The sequence below is a fragment of the Carassius carassius genome, chromosome 17 (assembly GCF_963082965.1).
Source record: "Carassius carassius chromosome 17, fCarCar2.1, whole genome shotgun sequence".
Classification (NCBI taxonomy): Eukaryota; Metazoa; Chordata; class Actinopteri; order Cypriniformes; family Cyprinidae; genus Carassius; species Carassius carassius.
The window spans coordinates 27,016,940-27,043,469 of NC_081771.1; the positions used below are offsets into that span (position 1 = coordinate 27,016,940).

Sequence of the window (26,530 nt, forward strand, 5' to 3'; positions counted from 1 at the left end):
TTGTTTTGTTTTATTTTGAGCTTAGAGGACACCCTTGACAGACAAGCTATAAAAGAAACCATAGTGTCTTAAAATTAACCATTGACATCATTATCAATTAAAAAAAATGTATATTTACAATAAATTGCAAGTTAAGTGACTTGAAGATTGAAACCATTGCAAGTAATGACATATGAAAGTCATAATATCATGCATGTTGTCTGTATGGCGCCACTTGGTGGACATAATATGCAAAGTGACTCAAAAGTATTACACTGCCCAACAAATATGAAAATTCTGCCCTCATATTTCATTCTATATGCATTACTTTATTCTGTGAAACATATACGAAGATATTTTGAAAAATGTTGGTAACTAAACTGTTTTGGTTCCCATTAACTTACATTGTAAGTACAAAAGACACAATGGAAACCAAACTGCTTATCAACATTCTTCAAAAATATATTCTGTGCGAAAAATTATGTTTTTATTTGGTTTAATGCAAGATATGTAAAGGATAGCTCTATGAAAACCTATGAAGGCCTGACGTCAAGAGAACATTTGTCAGAATTGATAATAAATAGGAATAGTGGATGACAGTGAAAGAAGTTCACGTTCATTTGTGCAACAAGTATTTAATTTTGCAGTTAATGTAATTCCTGAAAATAAAATAAATGTACTATTATTATTTAAGTTCCACCACTTGAAGTCTAGGAATAAAAAGACAGATATGAATGTAAGATCTTATAAGCAGAGATTCAGCAAACTGAGCAGTTTGTCTTTTCCAGTCTTCCCCCTCACAATGGATCAGATGGTCAGTGTTCGGATGATATCACTTTCCATCCATACAGCACCCTGAGACTCTAGTTCACACAAGTTCGCTCTAGTTCACATATATAAACAGTGACGTGTGTGTTCATAAATCATAAATCATGTCCCCCAGTTTAGATCCCGTTGCAAAACACATATATTTCAAAAGGATTGAGAAGAGGTTAAACAACAGTACTTTGATTTTGTTTGGAATATGACTTGCATAAATGACAGCTGTCAAACCTTTCTGAGATGCCACAGTGCTGCATTAGATGTGTTCATTTTTCCAAAGCACACAATAGGTCAGATTTCAGTGTGTGATTGTTTAAATTAATCTCTTGTCTTATACTGTTAGACTATTAATTTTTTACAGTATAATCCAATTTAAGGAACATTAATGGCATAAATGCATGCACACATACATAATGCCTGTAATAATTCATCATTAAATATCATTTATATGTATTTTTTATTAGATGTTTTTATTTTTTTTTACTTGGCAGTTTTTAACGGTTTTATATTTACTTTTTGTTACTGATAATAAAATATAAACAAACTTTTTTGACATATGTTGTTAAGACATATTCTCTCATACAGACTATTCTCTGAACGACAGCAGAATTTGCACATCTTAAAGCCCACCTGAGTCAGGGGTTTATTTCTGTTTTAGATTAATAGTGCTGACAGCTTCATTGCATGATGTAAGATGTTTTAAAAAAGCAACAAGTATCGAACTGCATATTTGGCATCCAGATTGTGTGACAAAATTACCATAACATAAAAGCATGAGTGATGAGTCCGGTCAAGCTGCAGGTGTTAATACCAGTAAACCATAAAACCGACAACTATATTATCTCACTGTTTAAGAGAACAGAGAGAAAATTCCAAAACTTTGAGTCAATGCACAGATGTGCACACAAAAAAGCGGATGTTAAAAAAGAAATAAACAATATTATTCCACCGTTTACTTTTCTCCAGAAGGACGTTTTTTTATTTTATTCCCAATGCCTGTCTTCCAGATTTACTCATTTGTCATAGACCATAAATGTATTTTTATGTGCCTGAACTCAACTTTTTAAGTAGATCTTTTTTTAAAGCACAGGATATTTATCATGCAAAGCAGCTAATTTGCAGTAATTAACTTTTTCAGTGGCCACGGTTCAAACCTACTTGGGAACGATCAACCTTTGTTTTAGCACCCCAAATTTTAACCATAAAACTTAACCATAAAGCTTCATACAACTATGTCCCACAGTGTCAGAGCCAGCACTAAGCACAGAAACAGCTTCTGTCTTTACCATTTCATTCTGCCATCATAAAAACAACATCACTCTTATCGTTTCTGTTTGACTCTATTAAGCTCTCTCACTTTACAGGCTGTTAGTGTGTTGACTTTATTCATGCATGATCACTTCATCCAACACGACAGATGACTATATAATAGTAATTTCTGATGTTTGATGAAGATTGTTCTGATCTTCTTCTTCTCTGCCCTAAAAGTGTTTGAGAGTCAGAGACTAAATCACATAGACACCAAACTTGACAGGATCTGTTTGACACTAAGTGGTGCTATAATAAGGGCATTTATGTTTTACATCATACTTTGGAACCGTCGTCTCCATGTACACATTATTTCCCTGCCATTTTGCAGAAAAATCTACTCCTGGGCTGATTTGCATGAAATCTGGAAGACACTTTCTCTAGATCTTAATGACAAAAAGTTATCAAAAGAATGTAAATTTCTAAGCATTGCAACTCTAGGGTTGCCTACTTATATATAGTCCAAATTTAAGAAACCTTAATACAACTAGATAAGGGGGCATTCTGAAGATGCATGACAAGCCATGTCAAATTCTACCAATAGGGTGTGCTACGACTGAAAATCCCTCAGAACTCTGCAACCATATGTTCCATCAAGTTGAAAACTGGTAGACTTGGGGCAAATGTTAAAGGACATGTTCTTTAAATATCACTCGGATAAACCACAAAATAAAGCCAATCAAATTTCAGCAGCTAACGGTGTGAAATAAGCACGGGTATTTAAACTTTCAAGAATAGATTTTGAGCAAAAATGCATTAGATCATTGGCTCTCATTCATAAAGTCAGACTGATGTTTATGCATAATATGTGTTTTGGATCCCGTCTAACTGTATGTGTCTGGAAAAGAGCTTGGCCTAAAATCACCTCTCAGAGGAATCCACTTTTATATTGAGGAAATCAACATCAAGAATAGATTTAAAAAAATTCAAAACATTATGGCTTCTGTATCTGTGAAACATTGTTGCTGTACAATGGTAATATAAATCCACACAAATCATAAAAACTTTCAGATGCAGCTCATTTCTTTCCTGGCAAGACCAGAGGCATCTATATGAACCACTGACTATAATGTTAAACACCATATCTTGCTCACATCTCTCCGTCAGGTTTTTTTTTTTTTTTTTTTTTAATATGAAAGTTTTTCTGCGCATTTTTGTACAGTAAACCATGGTCTATCACTACCACTTTAAACTGTTTCTGATTCAACACACAGAATTCACAATTTCTGCCATTATTTACTCACCTATAAATTCCAAACCTGTATTATTTTCTTTCTTTTACAGAACACAAAAGCAGATATTTTGAAGAATGTTTTTGCCCATACAATAAATGTTTTAAAACGGTTCCATTCTTTATATGTGGAATGCTCAAACATTCTAATTTTATTCCATTCTATTCTTTATAAGCCAAAAGTACTAAAACAACAACAACAATACTACCACAGGAACCAGTTACATGAACTTAGCCTCTATAGTCTATATTAAGACTATATCTTATTTTTCAGATTCAAATTAGACCAATCTACGAGCTTATGTTACCCTCTTCAAAAAACAAACAAACAAAAAGAAAATTATCACTTTGCTTAAAGAAAAATATGAGATGACTAACTTTAACATTTTATGCAACTGGCCACAAAATAAGATTAATGTTATTGTTGTAATCACAAATATTAATTATAAAATAAAATAATTCTTATTTTTTGTCTTTTACATAGAAATATCCATGTCTAAACAGATAACCAAACTGTGACATAAAGCTTTGCCACCAACCATTAGTATGAGTGTAACACTGGCGTTTAAAACCAGTGAACATATGTACGACTGTATAAATGTTTGTCTCTGTAAGTCATGACATTGTTTGGGGAGCCTTCATTTGTGTTGGCACCTCTGACGGCTGTGTTTCAGATCAGATGGGGCAGCTTATGTGAGGTCCCAGAGGGTGGCATGACACCAGGGAACATTAATCAATGGCTTTGACAGGAGTGTGGCTTCACCAGCGTGACTTCAAGGCCATGCTGCTGCTCAGACTGTCATGAGTTTGTGCTGGCTCTTCAAGCTATTTGTCCCAAGCATTTGACGAGGCCCCTCACAACCCAACTTGTGGTCACTAACAAACTCTTACAGATGGATCCCAATAGTGCTCAGAATTTAGATACGTTTAATTATGAAAATGTACAGAGGACACACTGTGCACTTGAACAATACACTTCAACCTTGAATACACAAAGCAACTGCCTCTGTAAAAAGTATACTGTAAATGTTTGGATAAGAGCTTACTGAAAAAAGAGCAAAACTGAAAATTCTGTCATAAATTACTCACCCTCATGTTGTTCCAAACCCGTAAGACCATCATTCATCTTCAGAACACAAATTTAGATATTTTTTATCAAATCTGAGAGCTCTCTGATAACAATGCAACAGCAATGTTTCCAGGTCCAGAAACGTTGCAAGGACTTCAGTAAAATAGTCTATGTGACATCAGTGGTTCAACCGTAATTTTACGAAGCTACGAGAATACTTTTTGTGTGCGCGAAAAAACATATTTTATTTAGCAAATAAAAAAAATTAAAAATGGAGAGTACCCTAGAACGTAGTAAACATTATCAGTGTTGTTTACATTTAGCATGCATGCACTTTCTACTGAATGTAAACCAAACTCATCACGTTCTGGGGTACTCTCCAAAATGGCAGAAGACATTGTTGTGTTCTGAAGATGACTGAAGGTCCTACGTGTTTGGAACGACATGAGGGTGAGTAATTAATGGCAGAATTTTAAGTTTTGGGTGAACTAACCCTTAAAGCCCAAAATCATCATCATCTTTTTTTCTCCACTGTTTGGACTGTATCTTTTTTTGGCACATTTCAGACATTGAGTGTATAGGGTAAGACAGCAGAAGATGCGCCTGGTAAGAACAATGTGCATTTACTTTTTAAACACATTTAGATAAAGTTTAATGATTAAGCAAATGAGTTTGGACACACTATGAATTCAAATGGAATGTTTTCACTCAGTTTGCTCAAAATAGATCACTATTTTTCAGAGACACATAAATAGATTTAACCTAAACAAAATGTAATGCTGTGGTAAACAGGAAAGGGGTTTCTAAGGTATTTGCAAACAGTGACTTTATTAACATTTATTGACCTAACCACCTTAGTTAACACTGTCCTCATTGCTTAACTGGCCAGCAACACATGAAATTTGCATAACACTTTATTTTAAGTTGTCCTTGTTACACGTTACATGCACTTACTATTATAATGACAATAAATTATGCAAAACCCTAAGCCAATCACTAATCCTAACCCTAACCTTTTAGGAAGTACTGTTAATTATTATTACTCTGTATTTACATGTTTAATTACACTGTAACGATAACACCTTAAAATAAAGTGTAGCCAAAAATTGTTGTCACAGTTGTAAGTAGAAGTCAAAGAACAATGCAACATGCCAAGTGTAGAATGTTCAGGAATGTATTACTACAAACCTGCAATGTTCTTCAGAAGTCAAGAATTCATTTTTTCATCATATTCAGTGTATCATAAAGGTACAGGAATTCGTAGACACAGCCATTGACTCTAAGACACCTCATTTTGGTGTGAAGTTAAAGTTCTTGCATGATGAAAGTAACTTTTGAGTCACACTTTTGCCGTGGAACCTCAAAATTCAAATCGTGCCACTTGTTGTCTATGGCTATTACATCATTGAGCGTGCCATAATGTTTGCTTCAGCACTTGTCCCTTTAGTGGGCCTCTCACACTTTGCACCAATCCAGCAAAGCCTGAGATGTCAAGTGCTGATGACAAACAGCCATAACCGCAAAAACTGTTCTCAGCAAAAATCATCACTCGTCTTAGGGCTTACACTGTAAGCATGCAAATCACCTGCACCTTTGCATATATATTTCTCACTCATAAAGTGCACTTCAGCACTGCTGACAATCAAAACTTTTCTAATGATCTTATTCCTCCCATGGTTTAATTCAAGTAACAGCTCCGATGAACTTGATGCATGCATTGAGTGTGTAAATTTTGGATGTTTAAGTCACAAGCATTCGGCTTAGATGTCTAGATGATATGATCCATTAAGATCATGACCTTTACGCATTACTGCTCTGAAAATCACATTTATACAGTTCGGCAGTGTGGCATGCTTTGATGCCTGTCAGCTGAGAAATGCATTCGCCAGCCTTCAAATGCAGTGATGACACACAAAGACTTGGACAAATTGCTCAGACCACTCGAGTACTCAATGTCAGGATCTGACCTTGGCTGTAACATTTGAAAAACACATTCCAAACAAAACTGAGTCCTATAGTTCTCCGCTGACCACACGATTATCAAGTGATAAGGGATTGGTTACCTTTTTAAAAAAATTTAAATATAGATGAATATCTGCTCTTCTTTTTGTCACTTCTGGTCAGAGCAGCGGAATTGCTTCAGGTTCAGACCCACAGACATCTGCAGCATCTTGCCAGCTTCTATTGAAAGAATCTATTGAAGCAGATATCAAAGACAAAAAAGACAAGCAATGCCATCTAAAAACTTTTTTCAAAACATTCTGGCTGTTATTGGAAAATAAGCTGAAGGATTTACACCTTTTTTTCTCTGTTTTTCTGTATTTTGAGGTCTGCTTCACAGATTGTTGCAATGAATTCTGGGAATACGGGCAGCATGCGTGCTTCTAAATACAGAAAGAATGAAGAATGTTTTAAGCTCAGTAGATCAAATTCAGAAATGTCATTTGATTATCTATTTAGACATTTTTTGTCTAAATATTTTCACTCATCTGGCAACACTTTAAAGACTTAGGCTCTCACAACACAATGAACAGTAAAAACATCTTGAGTCTGAAACTTGTGCCTATGAGAAGTCAAGGTTAAGCAACCATTGTTATATAATTTTATATTATATTATATTATATTAAATTACTGTCCCCATGGTGTTGAATTTTTTACAGGTGTTCCCTGTTTGTATTAATTTGATCCCAGGTGTGTATCATCTTCCCATTGTCCTGCCCTTTGTATAAATAGTGTTCCAGTTTAGAGTTCCTTTATCGGCTATTGAATTAAAATTTCATCTTGAAGAAATCTCATCTCATCTCATCGCATCTCCTTGCTCCTTGCTCCTCGCTCCTGTGTAACATGATAGAACAGCCGACCTGAGAAAACTTTTTCTCGTTTTTTGTTTCCTGTTTTTTTCCCACATTGATAGAATTTGCTGCTCATTTCCTCCCCATATCCCGCCAAGGTCTCCCCTTCTAGGAGTACCACGGGGAGTTCTGCAAGCTTGCCATGGCGACGGCGTTGGATGATACCATCCCTAATCAGCTGTTCTGGCTCGGGGCCAACTACTATCACCCCGTGGACCTACCACACACCACTGGGCTAAGTTGGAGGGAAAGTGTCTTCCGGTGTCTGGGGAGTGTCCGGTCCCGAGCCAGAAGCAGCCCACCACTGTCCGCAGCTCACCTAAGCCTGCCGCCAATTCTTATGCCAAGCCCAATGAACATTAATGTGGCAAGTCCAAAGGGCGTTAATTTGGCAAGCCTGCCAGCCCCAGAGCTCACTCCAGTGTCGGCTTCAGTCCCAAAATTTACTCCAGTACCAGCTACTTGAAAGCACTTTGCTGTGCCTGCTCCTCCAGAGTGCCCTCCAGTGCCAGCACCACATAAACGCTACCCTGATCCCCAGTTCAGCCCAGGAAGGGCTCCTGATCCCAAGTAAAGCCCAGGGAGGACTCCTCATCCCGAGTTAAGCCGAGGAAGAGCTCCTGTTTTTCGTGTTAAGCCCAGGGAGGGCTCCTGATCCCCAGTTCCACCTAGGAAGGGCTCCTGATCCCCCGTTTAGCCTAGGGAGGGCTCCAGATCCCCCATTAAGCCCAGGGAGGCCCCAAGTATAGCCCTGTAAATTTCCCAAAGTATTTTTTTGGGGGATGGGTAGTAGTGCTCCAACCGTAGAGGCTGAGGTGGGGGCTGGGGCCGCGGCCTCGGAGGGAGCTCCGCCATGGCCTTCCGAGTACCCTGATCAGAACGGGTTCCGCTCAGGAGGCCCTTCAGGACACACACGGGACAGCGCCCACCCCCCCTCCCTGCTGGATGTTGTAAGGACGTGCGTGAGGCGTGTGCATGAGGACAGGATGTTATGTCAGACTCTGTTCCATGTTTTGTGTGTGTTCCTGTCCCCATGGTGTTGATTTCTTTCCAGGTGTTCCTTGTTTGTATTAATTTGATCCCAGGTGTGTCTTGTCTTCCCATTGTCTGGTCCTTTGTATGAATAGTGTTCCAGTTTATAGTTCCTTTGTCAGCTGTTGTATATGTTATCTCCCCTTGTACTCCGTGTAATTCCACGTTTTTGAATTAAAATTCCATTTTGAAAATCTCCAGCATCTCCTTGCTCCTCGCTCCTCGCTCCTGTGTAACATTACTATTATATATATTATTTATTTTTATTTATTTTTTAAAGGAATTTAAAAAAACAATCTGGACAATCTTGGATGATAAGTGGAGTATCTCAGTGCGTCTCACCACTAACCTTTTACTTGAGGCTCATTGATGCCTGATTGACATTGAAGGATGGTGTACATTTCAGTGGTCTGACTTTAAGAGGGTCAGACTTGTGATCTCTTTCGCTAATCACTACATCAGCCTAAAGCCATCATAGATCAGCATTGTATCTCCCTTCCTGTTCTTGATACGGATTTGCAATTTGTTAATTATTTCTGAATTAATAGGTCTAATTATTTTGTAGTAATATTAGATGCAAAATGTTGGCATTTGGTTCCTTACTGTTTATCTGGTTTTCACTGCTTTGAAAATAATATCATTTTGCTGCAATCGTAGCGTGCTTATTTTAATTTTATAAAATAATTACTGAATTCATATAGATTTAATCTTTAATCTTGTTGAGTGTCGGTTATATGCAGCAATTTCTGGATAAATGTATCTTATATTACCACATGATTACAGTAATATTTGTAGAAAATTCTCGTGTCTAAAAAAGAGGCCCTGGACAGAGCTTATACTTAGATGGAAGTGCTCTAGTTGGTCAGACTCAAAGACAGGTCTCCTATACCAAAGGTTAGATGTAAAGACATGTCTCTTATGCCAAAGATGTAGCATACTTTCCATAACATCATTCATTTACGTATACATTTCACCGTGATTGATAAGCAGAGTGGATAATGACAGCATCAGTCTATCAGCTGTTGCTTTATGTAAGGCAACCCTGTGCAATCAATCAGCAGATACTTCATAAATCTGTGCACAATTCACTCACTTTCATTTCTTCAATTTGAGAAGACTCTACTCTTTTTTGAAGGATTAATTTCATAGGATTATCTCATAGAGGTTTCATAGGATTATTATTCAAATGAGTGAAGAGTTTCTCCCTATTAGAGTGAACAGGGAGAGGTCTGCTCCAATGACCTAGAGCCACATGCCATGTAGCTGCAGGGTTATGCAGGTATTTCAACCATGTAGGTGTTTAAATCAAAGTGAGCCCGGTCTAGGGGAGGGCGGGAGGGCTTGTTGTGAGACTAAGTTAGGTGGGGAGGGGATGTCTTTGAAATATGGTTGTGAGAGCGCATGTTATCTTTTCTCCTCGCCATTAGACGTCCAGGTTTGGTGTGTCATTGGTTGCAGCCCAGAGCTGGCACCAGCTCAAAGGGGATGTTGAAAAATGCAATCCATATGGTGGCACTATAAAATCTAGCACAGACCACAACCAAAGACCAAGATCTGTTCAGGACACCGGTGCCGACGCAATTCGAAAACCACATTTCCCGCATTGCCTGAGGATTTTTGCTCTCTAAAACACCCAGGGGACCAGGACCAGTTGCTTTAAGGGGTGAGTGTTGATCACTTAAAGTTTATCACTTCTGATTTCATTGGTGGTGACAGATTAAATCATTAAATGAATTTAAAGCAGTGTCGTTTTTGGAGTTTCATCGCAGACTGTTCCATTTGGCCTTTCTAGGGAGGTCCTGTTGGATTTGATATGAATATTCTGTGTCATGTCATGTTCCTGCTTCTGCTGGGAGTCATTTCTTGTCAGAACAACAATCGAAATGCCAAGTCAAGTGGAAAACCTGCGAAGAAACCTAACAGCCAGGCTAAAGAGACAACCCAGCATGGCCCTGAAGATGACCCAAACCTTGCGCCAGCAGGTGCTGGTGATTCCAGTAAAGAAACCAATTCTGGAGGTCGTGGCACCACCCAACAAAGCGCATCTGTCAACAAGCCTGTTGATGAAATGAAGCTGCACTTTCTTAAGAACACATTAGTGACATGCAATGATGGTACTGCTGCTGGGTAAGACACAGCACTAACATCCTCACTGCTAGCCAGAGGTGCGTAAACTTGGCAATTTGTAGAGCAACAAGGTCATGGATTTGATTCCCAGAGGACACAGTAACTGGTAATATTTAAAAATTCAATGTGGCTTTGGGAAAAAAGAACATCTGCCAAATCATGAATGTACAAAATTGTTGAAGAGTTGCAATGTTAAGTTAAATATCAGCCCTTTGACAGTTTTGTAAATGTCCTCATATGGCTGTGTTCCCTAGACCATCTATATTTATTTGTGGCCCCCAGGTTTTACCTAAAGGAGTTCAAAGGAAGTAAGAGATGGCTGATATTTTTGGAAGGTGAGTATTTAAAACGAAGTTAATTTTGTCGAGAGAGGTCAGCAGGCTTAAATGCAGTGCTCAGCGTTAATTTGACGGCTGGTCATCTTCTTAGACATAGTTTTTCTTGCTTTTTTGGAGCTCGTCACATCACATTGGTTCACCAGTAAGTTGAGAAGATCTATAGTGTCACTGGTCAAGAAAAGTAACATGCGATGTTGAATTAGACATGCGATGTTGATTTAGACATGGCAATATTAAACAATGCAAGAGGGAGAACAAGGTGTAATCACACACATCTTGCAATGTCTCTGTCTTTACTTGGAAAGTCTTGCCAAGAGGAAGCAACTTTAAATGGAGAGGGAAAAATCTAGCAAACTTACATGTAATTGTAATAATACTTAGCTGTAACTCCAGTCAAAATAACAAGCTAACACAGATTCATTGTACACTGTGCTGTTTTGTGACTAGACTAATTCAAACTAACTTTAAAATAATAAAATAAAATAGTAACAAAAGCTGTGTTGCAGGTTTTTGTTTGAGCAAGGTAAACACTGTACATTTGTGCCAATACAGTCCAAGCTATGTACATTTTCGAAATCTGCACAAAAGAAGGATAATGTTAGATTACTGCCAATTATTCTCTTTTAGGTGGCTGGTGCTGCTACAACAAAGAGACCTGCGATTCCAGATACAAAACAATCCCCCGACTTATGAGCTCAGCTGACTGGCCACAGACACGCAAAGGTAGGCTGATATTAACCAGACTCACAACAACAACTTGCTTCCTTCTAGCTAGCCTTGCAAGCCATACTTCTGTGAAAACAACCTTATTATTTGCAGGAAGTGGTTTACTGTCAACACAAGTAGATGAAAATCCACACTGGTATAATGCCAATATTGTGTAAGTATTTTAATTAGCTTATTTATATAAGCTTTTTAATAGACATCTAACTTACTTAGGTATCTTATCTGATGTGAACAGGTTTGTTCCCTATTGTTCAAGTGATGTGTGGAGTGGTAACAAAGCAGCATTAAAGTCCAAACAGGCAAAAGAAACAGGTATTTTTCGATAATTTTTTTGTGAGACTATTACATTTTTTTTGTTTGCAAAATTAATGATTTATTCCACCACAGAATATGCTTTCATGGGATCTCAAATCATTCGGGAAGTGATCAAAGATCTTTCCCCAAAAGGATTGAAACAAGCCAAAGTTGTGATGTTGGGAGGAACAAGGTGAGGTCTCTGGCTGTGTTACCAAACTGTTTTAGTTTGGACAAAAGTACTTGACATTGGTTTGTATCTATTGTTTTTGTACATGTTTCTTAAATGATGGGCTGTATTTGAGAGATTACTTAACAGTATTAATCCTTAAAATACAATTACTTTTCCTCAATTACTGGCCTGAAACAATTTTTTTCTGCTATTTGTTTTCACAATCCAAGAAGCATAGCTATTGTAAATCCCATAATTAGATTTGAATTCACTCATAAACAAAGACACCATTAGAGATCCATTACACCTGTTGCTGCAGATCTAAAAACAAGATGCTATGAACAATTGAAACAGAGCCATCTGGAGTACCATGAAATCCTATTCCCGTCCATGGACCACCCCTTTAGTTTTACCACAACACTGACCGAAGCACTATTTTCAGCACATCCTGTTGTCTATCATAAAAATGTTTACTGCAGCCTGTAATGCTATAGACAATGACATAATAACTATATATGGCCTGTCAAGGAGGCAAAACAAGTTCTGATGATTCCTCCCGTGTTAGCAACATGTTTTGTTGGTTATCCCAAAGCATTTCTTGAAGCAATTTGATATTCAGAACAATTTGTAGTTCACTGATTTGACAAGGTAATCTTTTGGGACTGAATTGGCAGCACTTATTTTTTCTTTGTGTTAGTGCTGGGGGAACAGGTGTGCTGCTGAACATTGATAAGGTGTCCAGTCTTCTGGAGCAGTTGGGGGCTGATGCTCAGGTGCGCGGCCTTGTCGACTCAGGCTGGTTTCTGGAGAGTAAACAGCAAAAAGCTCCTGATTGTCCAGAGAGTGCCTCCTGCACCCCTGTGGATGCCATAAAAAAAGGAATTCGGTAAAGTGACCCAATTAAATAGGACTTCAGTACTTTATATTTAATTTCATAATTATTTCAACTGTAGTTGTAATATGGTTAAAGTGTACTGCTGAATGCAATGACAAGCATTTATGCTATATACGCTTTTTAAACATGATAAAAGTAAAATGTGCTTTAAAGTAACACTGAATTATTATAAAGTGCACTTTTTTAGAAGTTCACTTAAAGTCTGTAAACAAACAATGGTGTGTATGTGTATATCTTTAGGTTTATTAATTGGCCCTATATTTCATCTGTAGGGACAGATTTTTTAAAATTTACTTTTGAGATATGATCTACACTACAAGTGCACATTCAATACAATAAAAATCACAAGGGATACAAAAAAAAAGGTTTAAAAACATTATGTGTGTTTTGTTTCAAAAGCAAGCTGCAATGTTACTATTGCTTATGATTTGGTATTTGAATATATCAGTCATCCTACAAATTTTTCCTGTAGACATAAATTCATTCTCAAAATGTGCTGCTTCATTGATATCAGTTTTTTGGTGATATTATGTCTATTTTAGGTTGTGGGGTGGTGTTGTTCCAGAAAGGTGCAAGCAGCAGTATAAAAGAGGAGAGGAATGGCAATGCTTTTTTGGACACAAACTGTACACATACATAACTGGTGAGGGTGTGCCATCTGTTTGATATGAATGAAAACATCTTTACAGAATTGGTTAATGTTAATAAGACTTACTTCCTTAAAAATAAAAGAGGATATGTCCTTTTTTAGCTCCATTGTTTGTAGTGCAGTGGTTGTTTGATGAGGAACAGTTACGAGTGGAGAACATTTATATGGGCGGGCAATCGCTCTCAGAGCAGCAGTGGACCTACATGCAGAACCTGGGAAAAGAGTTTAAAAACTCTCTCAAAGATGTTACGTGAGTGCATTACTGACATATTATATATCACTTAAACTACCTAAATATGTCTGCAAAACAGCTAAATAGTTACTAATAGTTGAACAATCACGTCAAGATCATGTCATGCAAAGTATATTTTTTTATATACATTTATATAATATATAATATATATGTTCTGCTGTATGTTGTTTTAGGGCTGTATTCGCCCCCTCATGTCTTTCCCACACTTTGATTACCAAAAGGTAAGGACACGCAAGCACCCCGAGACACACTCCTCATGGGTGAGCTCATACGCATGCATTTGAGCACTCGTCCATCATGATGCATTCTAAGTGTCACCAAAATGCCAGCTCATGGTTTCACGCTTAATTAATGGCCCACTGTATGAGCTCAGCTGAGAGAGCAGTGCGGCAGATGATTTGTGAGGTGAAACACAACCATGGCGAAACACAGGATGAAGTCAAACTTACAGCAGAGCAATTTGTTTTGTTATTCCAGAAGTTTCATGAAAATCTGTAAGTTATTTATATATATATATATATATATATATATATATATATATATATATATATATATATATATACAGTACAGACCAACATTAATATTTTTAATGTTTTTGAAAGAAGTTTCTTCTGCTCATCAAGCCAGCATTTATTTGATCAAAAATACAGAAAAAACAATAATATTGTGAAATATTATTACAACTTAAAATAATAGTTTTCTATTTGAATATACTTTAAAAAAAAAAAATTATTCCTGTGATGCAAAGCTGAATTTTCAGCATCATTACTCCAGCCTTCAGTGTCACATGTAACATCCAGTCTATCACATGATCATTTAGAATTCATTCTAATATTCTGATTTATTATGAGTGTTGGAAACAGTTCTGCTGTCTAATATATTTGATGAATAAAAGGTTAAAAAGAACTGCATTTATTCAAAATAAATTTTTTTTCTAATAATATATATTCTAATAATATATTTTCTTTACTGTCACTTTTTATCAATTTAACACATCCTTGCTGAATAAAAGTATTGATTTTATTTTTTTTTAAAAAGAAAGAAAGAAAAAATTACTGACCCCAAATTACTGACCAGTAGTTTATATTGTTATTACAAAATATTTATATTTTAAAAATATAGCTTTTTTTTTTTTTTTTTTTTTTACTTTTTATTCATCAAAGTATCCTAAAAAAGTATCACATGTTCTGAAAAAAATATTAAGCAGCAGAGCTGTTTCCAACTTTGATAATGAATCATCATATTAGAATGATTTCTAAAGGATCATGTGATAATGATCCTAAAAATTCAGCTTTGCATCACAGAAATAAATGATAATTTAAAATATAATCAATTTAAAATCAATTATTTTAAATTGTAATAATATATCACAATATTAAATTTTTTTCTGTATTTTTGATCAAATAAATGCAGGCTTGATGAGCAGAAGAAACTTTTTCCAAAAACATTCAAAAACATTAAAAATAGTAATGTTTCCAAACTTTTGGTCTGTACTGTATATATATATATATATATATATATATATATATATATATATATATATATATTACCAGTTAAAAGTTTGGAATAATTAGGATTTATTTGAATTTTTTAAGAAGTCTCTTATGTTCACCACAGCTACATTATTTATATCAAAGACAGAGCAAAACAGTAATACTGTGATTTTTGTTCAAACCCAGAATGATTTATGTCAGAAAATTTTGCTTAACCACAATCTTATCAGATATCTTATTTCTACTCTCTTTGTTAGCTGTATTGTTGATTTCAACCACATCACAATCTCACATAAAAAAGCTATATTTACTTATGGAACAGAACCTTATGGAGGGGAATTTCAAATCTTCTACAGTCTTGTTACAATTGCAGTTGTTTTTAGAGTTATGTTCTGTAGTTATACATAATTTCTTACATTTCTTTAAAGGAGAACATTATTTAATCATATGGGAATGCTGAATTTTTTTCTCTCTTATGTTTACCAAGGCTGCATTATTTATTTCTTTAACAGGTACACCACATTTTTTGCATTCTTGCTGCACCTATGCACTTCACTTGTGACTGAGACTTCCTGTCAGAACCCACTTCCGAATTAAACAGGACAATTAATGAACACTGATTCAGAAAGCAAAGGTCTATTTTGATTTAGTGCTGTCTAATTTTTCTCTCCTTCAGTAATTGGATGGATTTCCAGATCAAGGGGACGTCACTCTCTCGTGCTCTGCAGTGCTGGGACAGAAGTCTTCAGGAGGCTAATAAAAACAGCAAAACACCTCTAAAGGGCTGTCCCTTTCATCTCATCGATAACTGCCAGTGGCCACAGTGCAACCCAACCTGTCCAGCCCTGATTGACCAGGCCACACAACAGGAGATGACCCTACTCCAGGTGCTGGCCAGTATGGGTTTGGACCTGCAAAAGCTCGGCTTGGATGTAAGCGGAGATATTTCGGCCAGCATGGTCAGCAGTGGTGGCTAAATTAGCATTAGCGGCGGTGGTGTTCTCATCAACACAATTCACCTCATCCACACTTTTTAGAGATTGTTCAGTGGCTTCCTCTCATGCCACTTCCAGAGAAGGACCTGGGTTTGTCTAGTGAACATGTCACTAGATTTCAGTACCGACAGTCTGCCTTTACAACTGTGTTCTAGAATGATTTTGGGTTCTCCAAGCAAGCGACTCTAGCTAGACACAGTTAATCAATGGTTATCACAACTGCTAATCTAACTAATCACTTCCATAAGAGAACTGGTGTCTGAATTCAATGCTTTAGCTAAAACTGTCTGACAACATCAGTGTACCAACAAAATCAAGAAAAGCTGAATTTACTGTTAACTAAAACTGAAGAATGTACTAGTTGATAAACAGCAAGGACATTTAGAAGGATGTTTGGCTTTCCATCACATTCTGGAGAAAAGCAGTGCGCAGATTAATAACAACAGTTTTTTTTCTTAAAAAAGGGTGACAAGAAACCCGAACACTGCAATAACCACATTCATCCAAACATCCTGTAACAATACTTACGCTATGTTATATATCTGTATTATTTTTTAGCAAGTGCATGCTGTTTTAAGACATTGTAGTCCATTTTGCAGTCAAGAATCATAAAAATGACACAGAATGATAATAGGGAATGGATAAATGTGGTATCTGTTTAATTGTGCCTTATATATGAATAAGACGTCTAGTTACATATTGATAACCATCTGAATGTCCTTAAAAATACATCATAAAACAAAAACATCTATTTTAATGTAATTACCTTACAATCATATGATTATACTCCATGCCTATTTTCATGATCTGTAATATCGTTTGACATTTATAGTTGGTTTGACTTATCTTGAACACTAATAAAAGATGAATGAAAGCTTTTATATGTACAAGATGTTTTAGACACCTGGTATCTCAATGTGTGTGTGTTGTTGGTACCTGGTATTCCCCAAGTTATGGAGACCAAACGTCCCCACAAGGATAGGATACCAGTCATTTTTGACCTTGGTACTTTTTTTGGTCCCCTATGAGGAAAACAGCTTATAAATCATACAGAATTAAGTGGTTTTTTTTTTTTGTAAGTTTGTAAGTTTTGTGTGAGGGGTAGGTTTAGGGGCAGGGATAGAGTAAGGGGGTAGAAAATACAAAACCTGTTACATCTATGGAATGTCCCCATAAAACCTGGAAACCCAAAGTGTGTTTGTGATTTGCTAGAATGGTGTGTTAATGTGCCTGAAGAGCACAGAGGAACCACATGACAAAAATCATTATTTGGTTTCATGAGTAGTTGACTAATGGAAGCTGACTAATGAGAAACTGCTTAAAAACTTGTCTTAGACCATTTAAAAACAGAATGGAATCCAATGGCGAATGGCACAATAGCAACTACAAAAACACTGTGGTTAGACGACTTAACTTATCTGTTTGAAATGTGATTCTTGTTCCAACCTAGAATGATTTCCGTCATACATTTTTGTGCTTAACCACAATCTTATCAGTGATCTTATTTCTACTCTCTAGGTTAGCTCTATAGTTTTTTGCTATCTTACCACCATCTCATTGAAAAAATAAATAAAACCAACTAAACTGACTTTCTGAATAGTAGAAAAAAAATTCAGGTTTAAATTTTAAGACTTTTACATTCTTATTTGAACCACAGGGTTTTTTTCTAGGCAGAGACATGTTTTATAATTGTACTTTGTTTCTTACATATCTTTAAAGGAGGATATTATTTTAAGCTTGATGTCAATTTCTGGAAGATCTGCAAGGTTTTGAAATCCTTTGATATTTCTTTGCTTTTACAAGTTACCCTAAAATCAGCAAATTGGTCTGGGTTTCTTAGGTTCCTCACCATTCCTCATCGTATCAAAATACTGTGTTATTTTGATAAGTTATGTCTTACTGTTTTTATTAAAACCACCATCAACTTTTTCCCTCAAGCTTCTATGAATTTCAGTTACATACAGATATAGAGCAATATCTAAAAGTGATCATAGGCTACTGTTTGCTTGCATGCACTTTGGTAAACTGTATTTTGTTTCTTAATTTTTTTTTTTTAAGTAGAAGATTATTTTAGGCTTGATGTAAATTTCTGGTAGGTCTGCAAGGCTTTGTTTTCCATGCAACTTCATAGAAGTTTAAAGCAGTGACTTTGTGTGGGAGTTTCATGAGTAAAAAAAAAATCATGTATGTTTTCACATACGTGATTAAGCAAAGGCATGACTAAGAAACTTCCCAGAAGAGTTAGAACACATCATGTCTAAAGGGAAATTTTAAAGTTATATCCATGTATATAAACAATTCATTATGAGACAAACACGCCAGTAAGGGAAACAGGGCATATGTCAGAGTGCAGACAGGCTTAGCCCGGCTTCCTGTACACACCAGTGAGTAGTTTGACTAACGGTCTAAGGTAACTTAAGGTTATCTAGCTGTTAATTATAAAAACCCAAACTCTAGAATATATTAATATTTCACAGAATATGTCCAGTGAACAGCTAAGAACTTGCTTTGAAATGAAAATAGAAAAGATAATATGTGCTTACATTCATGGTACAACATAGAGAAGTGTATTGCATTGCTTAACTGCTTAATATTCAGTGTATTCTTGCAATTCAGTCAATATATTGATTTACAAATACTGAAGCATTTAACTTTAACGTGCTTTTTCTAAAATAACAGAGATGCTGGCCCTAACTACTGAAAAGCTATTCAAGCGTTGCCTCAACTCACACCCAATAATAGTTTATACTCTGGAATTCTTTAATGGATATGAATAATGGATATTTATTTGCAAGAACAGATAGCTCCATTTTTAACAATTGTCAAAAATCATGGTTTTTCATTGTGCGTTCCAATTAATCTCAATCAAACAGCAGTTAGGCTATTTTGATTAGGTAAAAAATAACTAAAAAATACAGCTAACCCAAATACAATAAAAACATGATAACATAACAAAAACATGATTTTTGAACATTTATCTGTATTTGCCAATAAACTCTTCATATGTAATTTGCAATTCATTTAAAAGCACATAAGAATCCTTCTTTATTGTAATAGCTAGTAAATACCTATTTTTATATTTCTTTGGTTTTACAAGTTACCCCAAAATCAGTCAAGTGGTAATTGGTTTCTTAGGTTTCACACCATTTGACATACCAAAAACAAAAAAAGTTACATTTTGCCATTTTTATTAAAACAACTGTCAACTATTTCTTTTAAGCTTCTATGAATTATAGTGACATACCGATATACAGATAGACTGTATATAACAGTGATCATAGGCTGTGCACATGCTTGCATGCACTTTGGCAAACTTTCCGTGTCACAGCGTGCATTGGTTTGTTTTTTACTAGAGGTGGTTTGAGAAAAGGGAACTTTCATTGGTGTGTTGTTTTCCTTTCTGATTATGGGGTGGGGGGATGTGTGCTCCTTTTGTCTTTCTTTCTCTTTTTTTTTTTTTTTTTTGAAACTCAAGTTTGATAGCTACAAACAGCCCATGACTGGCATTTAAAGTATACAAATGGTCTTGCCTTTACCCAGATTATCTTGAGTGTAACCTTTTTGTTTAGTCTTAATTTTTCAGACCTATTTTTTAATCCACTGCATACATTGTATATAATTCAGTCTTAAGGCCACTTGTCAATCAATAACAAAAAAAAGTCCCCACAAACACCAGTGGTTTCAGTATAAACAGGTAAGTGTACAGGTGATTGTGCCAGTGAGGTTTATTCACCATTTGTGTGAGTTAACTGCACCAATTTTTACACGCAAATCACCTGAGTTGTGGCCGAAACACGTCTTCCTGCTTAGGCCTCTTTTCCTGGCAGCAATGTACACACAAACCCACAGCTGCACACATGTAGCAGTGACTGTACCTGTGCAGAATTGAATCTTGATAGAGGGTTGGGGGGTGGGGGGGCATGACAGTGATTGAGGACAAAGAAATTTAAAGAACCAGAAGTGGGGGAAAGCAAGTTAAATTAATTCTTGTTGTTGTTGTCGTTCCTTTATAGTCTGCCTTATCTGTAGTCTGCACATGTGTTAAGGATTTTGACAGAACTTGAATACCCTGTAAAACAAAACAGAAAAATCTGAGAAATACAGAGCAGTCAGAGCAAGCAGTCAGAGCATGATACTTTACACACACACACACACACACACACATACAAAACAGCTTTTTACCATCAAATAAACTAATAAAATTTCTTGAAGTGGATAATTATATTATAATAAAGTCATCATAATAAAGTTATAGCATCTAAATTTATACCCTACTGGTCACATTGTATAAAGGCTGTTTTACCATGTGCCACAGTATTGTGGTGTATCTGTGCCTATTAAATGACTATATTGTTTAAACTCACAATGTTTAAGAAATAAAAGCATAAATTATATGCAGACAACAATATAAAAAAAAATTATTACAGGTTTGTTTCATTTAATGAAGAGCAGGAGAGTATTTAAAATAGAATGAATTTATGTTTGAGGACAACTATATGGTTGTACAAAGGTAAGAAATGAAGTTGTTTTTCTTGAAACACAGCGCAGGCTGTGGTGAAAACCCTTTCCTCTGGTCTTGGCTTCGAAGTTAAAAGTGGTGCTTCACCTTTTAAACGCAGCAGATGCAGAGCTCTCGTATTCACTGTGTTGTTAGCAGTGTTGGTGAAACATTCAAAGAGAAAGTCTTAAATCATGCATGCTTTTACCGGTAAGCCTAAAGATTAATCTGTTGAATAATGCTGTTAAATTTATCAAATAGCTTTACAAATCTATAAAAATGTACAGGATTTGGTCAAAGAAGAAAAAGGATCAATTAGTGTGGTTCTATTTTTTCTCTTAACCTTTTTCTTAATGAAATCTATAAATTTGTGTATTTTCTGACAGATTGCATTTTTTATTGACAGTTTTTTGCCCTTTGCTGCTGATATGGTCGTGCCAAATAAAGGTAATTCATTAATTAAACCTAGACAAACTGCACTCAACTTTCATTTACCTCTAAATTCAGAGAATATTGTTCACCCCAAAATGAAAATTATGTCATTATTTACTTGCTGTACTCATAGTTCTAAACCTGTATGACTGCTATTGTGTAACACGGAAAGAGATTTGAGGGTGAATAAAAAAAATCTGTCACCATTCACTTTCACTGCGCATGTTTTACGCACAGTGACATCTTTTGTATGCTACAGAAACAAGTAAATCAATAACAATTTCCAATAAGGTTCCATTAGTTAACGTTGGTTAATGCTTAAATTAATGTGATATTGTGATGACAATACAATACTTTTTAAAGTATTCATTAATCTTTGTTAATGTCAGTTGTTAATTGTTAGTTCATGTTATTAATAATTCATGTTAATAATATTAACAGATACAACTTTTATGTATTAGTAAATGTTGAAAATATTATTAAAAAAGATTAATAAATGCTTTTGAAGAATTCTTTTCATTATTAGTTCATGTAGACTAATGTAGAACAAATAGAACCTTATTGCAAGATGCCAGAATTTCCATTCTTGTGAGAACTATTCATTGTACTTCAAGAGGACTGCTTGTTTGTCCACACACCTAGTTTTAAATCCAACTTTGTATAGCAGAATGGGCTTTCAAACACTTACACAGTTAATCGTAAAACAGGAATAAAGTACAGATTTAGACTCTCAAGGGATTGTAAATTTATAGGATAATGATACCGTTTTCCTTGAATGGTTTTTGAGAAGCATCTGCATTACCTTTATTTCAGAAAAGCTGGTCCAATGTGACTGCTGAATACCAAATGCAAGACAATTCCACAACAGAGAATGAGTATTCCACAGAGACGGTGGATTACAGTGATCTTGAAATAATGTGCGATAGAGGCTCCAACCGTTCCTTCCGCGCCTGGTTCCTGCCCACCATCTACACCATTATCTGCCTCCTGGCCCTCGTGGGAAACTTTCTGGTCATCCTAACCTACCTTTACTTCAAGAGGCTGAAGACGATGACTGACGTCTACCTGCTCAATCTAGCCATGGCTGACCTGCTGTTTGCAATTTCTCTCCCCTTCTGGGCAGCTAGTTTCATGAGTAAGTGGCACTTGGGGCTGTATCCGTGCAAGGCCATGTTCACCATCTACAAGGTCAGCTTCTTCAGCGGTATGTTCCTACTCACCTGTATCAGCGCTGATCGCTATTTCTCCATAACAAAGGCTGTCTCTGCTCATCGCTGTCGCTCCATCGCAGTCTTTTACGGACAGGTGTCCTCTCTGGTTACTTGGGTAATGGCAGTGATCTTTTCGGTACCTGACATGGTGTTCTCTGAAATAAACATTAATGGCACTTGTATGGCAAATGGTTCCAACTATGAAGACTACCGCATTAGGATGCTGGTAAGTCAGATGATCCTGGGTTTTATAATTCCAACGGTTGTCATGGGGTTCTGTTACACCTGTATCATCAAGACCCTTATCCAAGCCAAGAACTTTGAGAGGAATAAAGCCTTCAAGGTCATCATTGCTGTGGTATCTGTCTTCGTGTTCAGTCAACTACCCTACAATGTAGTCATGGGAGTGACCACTCAGGAAACAACAGATTGCAACAAGGACAAGAGTCGCCTTTACGCTTTGGATGTGACCAGAGCCTTGGCCTTCTTGCGCTGCTGCATAAACCCATTCCTGTATGCCTTCATTGGGGTAAAGTTTCGCAATGATCTCCTGAAGTTACTGAAAGACTTGGGATGTATCAGCAAGAGCCACCTCATGTACACCCACTGCGGTAAACGAAGATCCTCTGTCGGCCTGGACACCGAAACCACAACAACGTTTTCCCCATGAATGCTCCTGTCTGTTAAGGACCAGATTCCAGAACAACAACAAAAGTTTTGCCTATTTACTTCTGTTACATAGTGGCAAATTGATTCATAAGCTCCATTCAAATCAAAGTGCCTGTGGAGGACTATATGGTGCCATTTACTGGCAGTGTTACTAGTGACTTATTGTACAAAAACTTCCTGCTTTGTATCAACAAGCTTTTCACTTCTTGTTATTGACTGCTCTTCGAGAAATGTCTATCACTCTTTGTTATATGATGTAGCCATTTTGTGTTCAATATCTTGTTCTCAATATCAATATACTGTATATTACACCTGCTTTCAAAAATGAGACATCTTTAAGGCTAACTATCCACTAAGTTTCTTTACTCTGTCTGAGATGTTATCAAACTGGATAAATAAAAATGTTCTAAAATAAGTGACTTTATGACGTTTTGTGTGTTGGAAACATTTGCACAACAAAATAGTTCACCCTCTTCAGTTGCATGCTAAATATATGTAACGCTAAAATAAAACCGAACAGGAGAAATAAACTTCTAAAAGTACAAACACAGAATACAAACATAGAACATTGTTCACTAGCATGAAACTGTGAACTATTCCCTTCTTTGGTTTCTCACCCACCTTATTAAAGATGTCATTTATACTCAGCGTCTGTGGTCACAGTCAGTACTATGTGGTTGTGTTGAGTCTGTGTTAAGGCTTTTTCACACGGGAGGCTGCAAGCGTTCACCACTTTCTCTTGTTGTGGATGCGTTTTGTCCAGTTGAGGCGATGGTCACATTGCGGTCTTCGAGCAGACATTAAACCAAAAGTTACCATTGTCAACATCACCTTTGTATTTCCTTAAAATAAAACATAACATAAATTTGTGTTTGCATCATTCTGTCATTAACTGTTGTCATTATTTACCTTTTGTTCTCTTTTGGCATAAGTGAAGATGTTTTTGGTAATTTCCCTTATTTCTATTACACTTAAAACAATCTTGTATTGCTAGCAAGGAAGAGAAGTCATTTTATCGCTTCACATGATCTGTGATTTTTTTTTCCACTTAAGTTTTGTAGAATTTCATTTACAATGTTGATCTTATTATGGTGAAAACAGTGTCTCAGACTGGACGCTAGATGCTGCTTCAGCCATCATATGGTAGAATATCCAAAAAATGATCAACAAGCTGACAGAAGTCGATCCATTTCTTTGTTGGAAACATTTCAGTGATGAAGTATAATTGTTGTTATTGTAAATACAAATTTTTCAGGCCATAGAGGAGAATCAGAGATTGTGGGTCACATTTGGTCGACAGACACGAAAACACTTTTTAATATTTATTTCAGTAAATGACAACCAAAATCAAATCCCTAGGAGCTTGTTAACAGTTTTGTAGCATTTTAAAATTCTGGCTTGATATAGTCCTACTAAAACAGTTAAATTAAAAGACATGAGCCCAGGATATAAACGCAAAGCGTTTAATTACACGTTAAGTGTTTCCTCCCTTTAGAAATCCATAAAAACAAAACAATTAACACGGCTTATGAATTGAACAGGCAGTTGCATTTAAAGTTGATATTTTGGGCTCATCTGTTTTCCTGCACATAGTATGCTTTATTAGTAAGGTGTGCACAGAATGTGGTATTTTAATATCACTGTCTCCTTTATATGAGAGGAAAACGCTGTACACACGACACACATGCAGCAAGATAATATAACTTCACTTACCTGGTCTGTCACTTGAAGCAAACATCCATCCCTTCTTAAAAGTCTGTGTTAAAAGATAGCTGCCTGTTGTGCTATTTAATAAAGCCGACTGCTGTAGCATATATCCATTTTAGGTTCTCCTTTTATTTTGAATTTGTATATACTGTTTGAATGATAGCTTGGTAAATCTGTCAGCGATCAAATATTCAATATTGCTTCTCATCATAAGTACTTTATCAGCACAGCGCGAGACGTTCATACTTATATCACATAATTTATGTCTCTCTGATGATTGGTTTTCATACCAGAAGGGAGGCTAGTCTCCATTGCTAGGTTTCTTTTCTGTGAACGTGAACACTCGATGCTGATTGGATAATTTTGTTTTAAACAACGGAGGCAAGAGAGCTCAGCTCAGAGCCCCTTCTCTATCACTTAGCAGTTGTAATTACATCTGCAGTTTCGGCACATTCGCGAAAGAAAAGTGGCGCTTTTCAACTTGGTATTACAGCTGTGAAATTACAAACAATTCACATTCTGAGACATGAACTGAAATGAACTGTGAATTTTATTTAACATTAAATCATCCTCCTCCCATTTTCACCTCTCCTGCTGAGCCGCCACTGCCCCCTATATTCATTATTATACTACGGGGCCGTTGAATGCTTGAATCTGATTGGCTGACGAACGTTCTGAGGTGTGCAACTATTTTCTGGGAAACGCATGGCGAACGTAGTTCCAGGCAGCTCTCTTGACCGCATTACAGTTCCATATCACTTTGCATAGTTAACTGTAATAACAGTCACGCAGTCTGCACGAAAAGCTGTTGTAGTCGGGGAGCCAAAGTCTCAAAAGCTAAATAAAATGGGTTGAACCTGACATGGTCTGCCATACTTTTTTTGTGTTTTTTCTGTTAACTTTGACCCTAAGATCCAATAATTGGAGGGTCTGCTCTCCTGGAAATATCACGAAAAAAAATTGTGGCCATTTTTTATCAGAAAAATTTGAAAAATGATTTTTTTCCTCAAATCCTCAGTGGGTTTGGTAGGCTGTCAATAAATGCATTCCAGATACACAGAACACATGGGCTGACAACATCCACTGAAAAAATAACTCTTAAAACACATTTCTACATGAATTTGCATCAATTTAATGCCAAAAATTTGGGCGTTTTCTCACTTTTTTCCAATATTTTCATTTTACTTCATTGGCAATCAACTATTCCCCTAAGTTATGACATCAGTCAATATTTCATTCTTTTCACCAAACAGTATACTCATTTCACAGAAAAAAATCATAAAAATCCAACCAAAATCAATGGATCTGTGATGATTTCACTAATAGTTGATCAGCAGGCTCAGAACCTCAATAGAATTGAAGGCTACTCTCAAAATTCCGAAACACATGCTGGATATTTAACATAATGGCACACTTATGCACAGACACATGATCTTAGTAATTTCAATGAGTTTGTTTGGAACAACCAACCAATGGTAACCAACGTTTACCAACTGACTTCGAAGCTGCTCATCATTGTCTGTGGTAAGTGACAGTGACTTTAGTGAATACCGGTAGGTCTGCCCCAGCGTTTTGGGAAAAGAATGGTAATATGGATAATTGTAATGATAATTAACTGAAAGGACCACGCCAGTTTTCAAACAAGTATATTTCTGATGATTCCTCATCCCAAATGTATCCCTGTAGCATTCATTCTCTACTAGTTTACTTAGCTAGCTTTAGCCATTTTAGCTACTTTCTGTGGTTCCTTTAAACGGCCATAACTCCTCACAGGAATG

The 26,530-nt window shown here is 36.3% G+C and overlaps 2 protein-coding genes across 2 annotated transcripts; both read left to right on the plus strand.

Moving 5' to 3' along the window:
• Window positions 1-9,703: 9,703 nt before the first annotated feature.
• Window positions 9,704-17,104, plus strand: notum2 (notum pectinacetylesterase 2). Its single transcript, XM_059570241.1, has 12 exons — window positions 9,704-9,956; window positions 10,086-10,420; window positions 10,703-10,755; window positions 11,386-11,481; window positions 11,578-11,638; window positions 11,720-11,796; window positions 11,872-11,971; window positions 12,648-12,836; window positions 13,388-13,488; window positions 13,597-13,744; window positions 13,921-13,968; window positions 15,917-17,104. Exons 2-12 carry the CDS (start codon window positions 10,107-10,109, stop codon window positions 16,215-16,217), a joined length of 1,488 nt encoding a protein of 495 aa, XP_059426224.1. The 5' UTR covers window positions 9,704-9,956; window positions 10,086-10,106; the 3' UTR covers window positions 16,218-17,104.
• A 3,713-nt stretch (window positions 17,105-20,817) lies between these two features.
• Window positions 20,818-23,460, plus strand: ccr7 (chemokine (C-C motif) receptor 7). Its single transcript, XM_059570242.1, has 3 exons — window positions 20,818-20,943; window positions 21,140-21,180; window positions 21,979-23,460. Exons 1-3 carry the CDS (start codon window positions 20,928-20,930, stop codon window positions 23,044-23,046), a joined length of 1,125 nt encoding a protein of 374 aa, XP_059426225.1. The 5' UTR covers window positions 20,818-20,927; the 3' UTR covers window positions 23,047-23,460.
• The last annotated feature ends 3,070 nt before the right edge of the window (window positions 23,461-26,530 follow it).